We start from the raw sequence: 6,164 nt of genomic DNA on the forward strand, positions 1-6,164 counted from the left end.
TGCCCTCCAAGTTCATCCTTTCTGCCCCCAAGCACTATGAAAGTTCTTTAGGTGGGACGCTAACAAGAACAGAACTCCTCCTCAATGCACTATTCTTAGCCCTTTCTTATGTTTTTGAAGTGATGTGGATGAGGCCGGGAGGAACAAATGCAGGACACTCTAAAACAGGTTGGTGATTAGATCATGATAACAGTTTTGCCTGAGGTTTAAATCCGGTCCTTATCCATGCTTCCTGCATCACCAGATAGGTTCTACACCCAGGAAAAAGAACTGCAACTCAGAGACCACAATGTGCTCAGAGACATTTTATATTATTTATTTTAGATATGAAAGCTCTGCAAAGTTTGCTAATTTATTTTGGGGACTTCCAACCTGCCTTCAAGGTTCCTTTCACCAATCAGAATAATACAAAAGGAATAAAAGGTTGTATATAGCATGTAGGGGTCCTCCTTATGCTTCGACAATCTTGGTAACAGGACTGCCTGTTCTTTACTGGACAGTTGGATTGTGGTCATTTGGGTTTCATTAACTGGTGGTTTGTTCTCTTGCAGTTTTCCCACCATAGATAGTTAAGTCTGTGTCATCTCTACCACTTCCTCCCAGGGTGGTAGATTTACACCTAATATGCTTGATTAGGTAATTGGGCTGGACTTGAGGTATACAGGCATGCCCCGATACTTGCAGGGGTTCCGTTCTGGAACCCCACATGTTTTGTTTTGTTTTTTTTTTTTCATGGGCGAACATGTGTGACCTGTGCTGGGCTCAGATCCTCTGGAGGGAGATCCTCTGGCAGGGGCGCACTGGGGGTGTGTGGACCCAATCCACAGATAAGGGGGACCCTCCTGTATGGTAGAGCGGAAAAGTTAAGGATTACAAACAAAAAGGGTTTCAAAACAGGCCTCCCCATTCTGGGTTACAGCCAGGGCCGGTGCTATCATTAGGCCAACTAGGCAGATGCCTACGGTATAGACCTCAAGGGGCACAGCTATCTACAGATTAGTTTTTTTCCAACCAATGCAAAAAAAAAAAAAATGCACCTAACTATTTTTTATTTATTTTAAGATAAATACCACAATAGTGCTATGAAATATAATTATAAAGTCTTATGGGAAAAAAATTGGATAGCAGGGTGTAAGTAGTTAACCTTGCCTAGGGCACAAAATAGCCTGGTTACTGCACACTGTTACCTGTATAGTTCCCACTTGGTCCTCTTCCTTCTCTGTGTTCTTTCTTCCTTTTTTTTTTTCAAATGGAGACCCTCTCCTCTCTTTTGGCTGGAAGATAAGGCAACTTAGTAACAAGGTTGTGACCAAGTCTGAGTAGGTCCTCCGGATCTAATGGCCCAGGGACCTCTCTCCTTGCCTATGGTCTTGCTTTCCTCCGCAAGCCTTTCACAGCCTTTTTTTTGATTGGGGAGGCTGTTGCCCAAACTTGCCTTCTGTCACTCTTTTCCTCTTCTCCTGTTCCCTGGCCACCTTCTCACTCATCCTCTCTTCAGTCCTGTTTTTTTATGCCACTAGATGAAACCCAAGCAGAAACTGGAGTGGAAAAATGAAACCATCATCACAGAATTCCTCCTCCTTGGATTTGGAGACCTTAGAGAGTTACAGATTCTTCTCTTCATGGTATTTCTCATGATCTACATCACGACCATGGCTGGGAACCTCCTCATTGTTTTCCTTGTTGTAACAGATCAGCATCTACACACCCCCATGTATTTCTTCCTGGGCAATCTGTCCTGCTTGGAGACCTGCTACAGTTCCACTATCCTCCCCAGAATGCTGGCCAGTTTCCTAACTGGAAGCCAACGTGTTTCAGTCAATGGCTGCATTGTGCAGTTATGGCCTTTTGTTTTCTTAGCAGTAACCGAATGCTACCTCCTTGCAGCAATGTCTTACGACCGTTACATTGCAATATGTAGGCCTTTACATTACTTGGTCCTTATGAACTTCAAGGTTTGCCTCCAACTGGTGGCTGGATCTTGGATTGGCAGTTTTTTGATAGACACAATCTTGCTACTATTTATATTGCAAGTCTCCTACTGTGGCCACAATGTGATCGATCATTTCTTTTGTGATTTTCTTCCAATGATGGACTTGGCCTGCGGTGACGTAGATCAGGTAAAGCTTGTATCATCTGTTCTGACCTCCATCTCCACCCTACCTCCATTCCTATTAACTATAGCATCGTATGTGTATATCATTGCAGCTATTCTTGGAATCCCATCCACCACAGGGAGGCAGAAGGCCTTCTCCACCTGCTCTTCTCACCTCATTGTGGTGACCATTTTCTATGGCACCCTCATCATTGTGTACCTTTTGCCAGACACCAAAGAATTGCAAGACCTGAACAAAATTTTCTCTCTCTTTTACACCATTTTGACACCTCTGGTCAACCCCCTCATCTACAGCCTGAGGAACAAAGAGGTGAAGGAGGCTCTGAGGAGAGCAGTCACCAAATGTGCCAACTGCATAAGAATTCCTTGAAATAATGTTTTCAAAGCGAACAAAGGAACTGGTTTACCTTCTATAGCTGAAAAGGCATTGAAGTGGATGTGGTAAGGTAGATGGGAACATAGCAAATAAATTGATTAGCAAACTTCACCTTAATTGGAAATGGTTTCTGTGCAGCTACAATATTTGCATACATTGCTTACTTTAATTCTCTGCCATTATCCCTTCCTGCTCCATTATATGACAGCACAGGGGGAGCACCAAGGGTTGGCCAGCTTGGGCATTGGCTAAGGGTTTGTTGTCATCAGAGGGTTCACATGACCAAGCTAATAGTAACAGTGACAGCAATAGAACCCATTGCATCTTCAGGGGGGGCACCAAGGGAGGCTTTCCCCCCTGGATCTGGTGCAGCCTGGTGCTTACACAGATTCAATTAATATTTCATAAAAGTGTGCTTATACAAGTTTTGATTGTTAGTCCAAGTAGTCCAGAGCTGTATGAGAGTGACATTCATGAGCCTCTCTCTCTCTCTCTCCAGTTACATAACAGTCATCCATTCACTGGCAATCACTGCCCCCTTCTTTCTTGCCACACCTGTTCAATGGGCCCATCTATCCTTCAGTTTCTACGGTATCATCACAAACTGTATGTCACATCAAAGAAGAAAGCATCCAAAGGTAACTGAGAGTCTGGGCTATTACTACTGACTGAAACCTCTATTATAAATAGTCAGCAAGAGCTTTGTCACACAGGGGCAACACTAATGGGAAAATGGTCTCGGTGACCAGGTTCAAGTAGCCACTTGCCCATCTAATAGTATCATTATCAAAGGTGCACACCTCAGAAGACACCAGGCAGCCTTTTACAATCACATCAGAAACTTTCAGTTCTTCATTTGTCACAGTTAGGCACACTGGCAAAATTATCCCAAGCTAACTGGACATGAATTGCCTAGGAGAGGCATCCTTAGAAAGGCAAACTTCAAAAGCCCCCACCCACCCCCAATCCCGGACTCTTTGCAATAAGCATCAAAAGCCAAGCACAAAAAGAACTGGTGATTCTTTGTTCTTTATTTACAGCACAATCCCATACATGTCTATTCAGAAGTAAGTCCTATTATGTCCAATGGGGCTTACTTGCAGGAAAGAGTGAATAGGACGACAGCCTTAATGCAATGAAGCTCCTAATAATTGGCCTGTCCTATTTCAACATCAGAGTGGCCAGAGTTTGCAGGGATGCTTGTTAGCCTTAGGCAAATGTCCGCCTGCACTTCTTTTTGTTCTAAGGCAACCATCGGGAATGCCTTGTACTTTGCAGATTTTGTGCCTGGAACAGGGAGTTAAGATAAGAAGAAGGCCACCATGCACTTGTACCACCCTGTCTCAATCATTCCCAGAACATACCAAAATCTTTTTTTTCTTTGGGTTTCTGCTTGGTTAGAGCTGTAGCTAGGGAGGACTGCTCATTCAATATAACCAAGGAGTATAAATACTAGAGGAATTGCATGAGATTGCAGGAAGAAGCTACGGGAGTCAGGAATAGAATCCAAGAAGTGTCAACACTCCGGTCAGGGTGATTTGTCTTCTGGGAGACTTGACAATTGGTATTGTATGGTGTAACTATTATTTGCATTTGAATTCGATTCAGTAAATAAGTTCAGGAAGTCCATCAGTGTGTATAGTTTCCATGCTTGCTCAATGATACAACTCATCTCCAAACTCCTGGTACCAGAAAACAGGAGGGACGAATGCCTTTTGGGATATAGTTTGTAAAATGTCAAAACATTTGAGCTTAGAAAATGCAATCCCCTTTCTTCATCCTTCAGGGGAGAATGATACAGAACCAACATTATATCTTTCAAAACTCTGTAGCAAAACTATTTTAGAGCGCAGTTCTAACCAACTTTCCAGCACTGCGGTAAAGGCAATGCAGCTCTGAGGTAAGGGAACAAACATTCCCATACCTTGGTTATTGATAGTATTAATACGGCTGGAGAGAATTTGGAACTGGGCGGTCCATCTTTTACTGCTAAGGGGGCCACAGTATGTGGCAGTATGCGGAGAAGGCAGTGGGTATGGCAGGGCTTTTCAATCTCTCCAGCACATGGTTCTGGTTTCTCCTTCTCCAAAGGAGAAGCCAGAAAGGTGTGGCGGGGAGATTGAAAAGCTGCTGAAGCAGGAGGAAAGGGTGGGTGTGGCAGGGTTCTCAAGGGCTGCCAAAAGAGGCCTCACAGGACCATCCTGATCAAGAACCACCTGCCAAAGCAGGACCTCCATTGTTCTCAGCACTGGTAGTCAAAATGCCCTTTCTCCCCAAAACATCCAGACTAACGTAATTGTCACCTTTTTTATTTATCTTAAAGGAAGCGTTTGATTTCCTTGTCTTTGTCTTGACCCTGTTGTCAAACAGTTTCAGTGGATGACTCAAGCTTGAAAGCTTTGGAATGTTCCATGCCAGTAATCATCTTATGTTTGCTATCAAGGAACGAAAGGCTTTTCCTTCATAACTATCCTTGCAGCTGTAGAGCTGAAGTTTGAGGGAAACTGGTTAAAATTCATGTGCAGCTGTTTTAAGATAAAGAAGAGGCCAATAATCTGGATGAAATGGTGATTTGGCGTCCCTTTCCAGGTCAAAATTGGGAACTGTCCATAGAAAGCAATGGATAAATCTGGACTATCTGGTATACCAGCAACCAAACAAAAGGAGTTCATGCTTCTTTCAAAGATTTAATAATTGTTGTGCCAATGGTAACATCACTATGATCCCTTATACCATATTGCTGGTGGTGGTGGTGGGAGAGGTGTGACTGACAAAGAATTGCTTACACTGCTCTGCAATGTAATTCATTTTTAACACCAAAGCTTTGAGATGGGAATGGTGGGGAGGGTGCTTAGATTCCCAGGCAAGCCTCCTTCTCCATACCAAACAGCTCTCAAGTTAAAGCAAAGGTCAGTCTCTTTCAATTGCCCCTCCCAACTCCCTCTCAGCCCATGTGTAGCCCTTAGTTGCACGCAGATGTCTTGTCAGCGATTGACTAACATTAACTCACTTCCCTGCCAATGTGTTGGTCAGATTTCCACCTTACGGCAGGACCAGGAACACCATTAACTCAAGAGTAAGGAAAGGTGTCCAGGTAAGGAACCCTTACAGTACAATCCTCTGAATCCTTACTCAAAAAGTAATTCCCATCATTCAATGGTGCTTACTCCCAATTAAGTACGCATAGGATTGTAACTTTAGAATTGAGAAGTGATCCATATAAAGCATGGAGCTCTAAACTCCAGCTCGTGGGCCAGATCCAGTGTAATGGTGAAGTGTTCTTGGGCACAGAGTGGTGGTGACGAACACTTACCATTTTGCCCTGCTGGCTCCCATTTTCATTCCTGATCTATAAAGAAACTCATACCAGGCAGCCACTTCTCCCACGAAATCAGGGCACAGCGCCTTCTGGGGTAATCGGTGGCAGATGCGGCTGCCTGGTGCAAGTTCCTGCACAGATTGGGCATGAAAATGGGAGGTGGAAGGGCAGAATAGTAAGCCTTTGCCACTGCCGTGCCACAGGTTATTTTTGCAGTGCATAGCAGGTTGTAGTTTTGAGGCCCCTGATATAAAGCATTGCATTAGCCAGTTATTCAACTCAACCAATCTTGCTATTCCACCCTTCCAAAAACATCAGCAAGGTCTTGATCTGGAGTACACATTACTGTGAAC

The 6,164-nt window shown here is 43.9% G+C and overlaps 1 protein-coding gene across 1 annotated transcript; it reads left to right on the top strand.

Moving 5' to 3' along the window:
• Positions 1-1,520: 1,520 nt before the first annotated feature.
• LOC136652371 (olfactory receptor 10C1-like) lies at positions 1,521-2,486 on the top strand. Its single transcript, XM_066629308.1, has one exon. The coding sequence runs from the start codon at positions 1,521-1,523 to the stop codon at positions 2,484-2,486; it is 966 nt and encodes a 321-aa protein (XP_066485405.1).
• The last annotated feature ends 3,678 nt before the right edge of the window (positions 2,487-6,164 follow it).

The sequence above is a fragment of the Tiliqua scincoides genome, chromosome 5 (genome assembly GCF_035046505.1).
Source record: "Tiliqua scincoides isolate rTilSci1 chromosome 5, rTilSci1.hap2, whole genome shotgun sequence".
Taxonomy (NCBI): Eukaryota; Metazoa; Chordata; class Lepidosauria; order Squamata; family Scincidae; genus Tiliqua; species Tiliqua scincoides.

What these genes read in the sequence shown, in the direction of transcription:
- LOC136652371 (XM_066629308.1), top strand. Translation starts at nt 1,521, where the DNA reads ATGAAACCCAAGCAGAAACTGGAGTGGAAAAATGAAACCATCATCACA.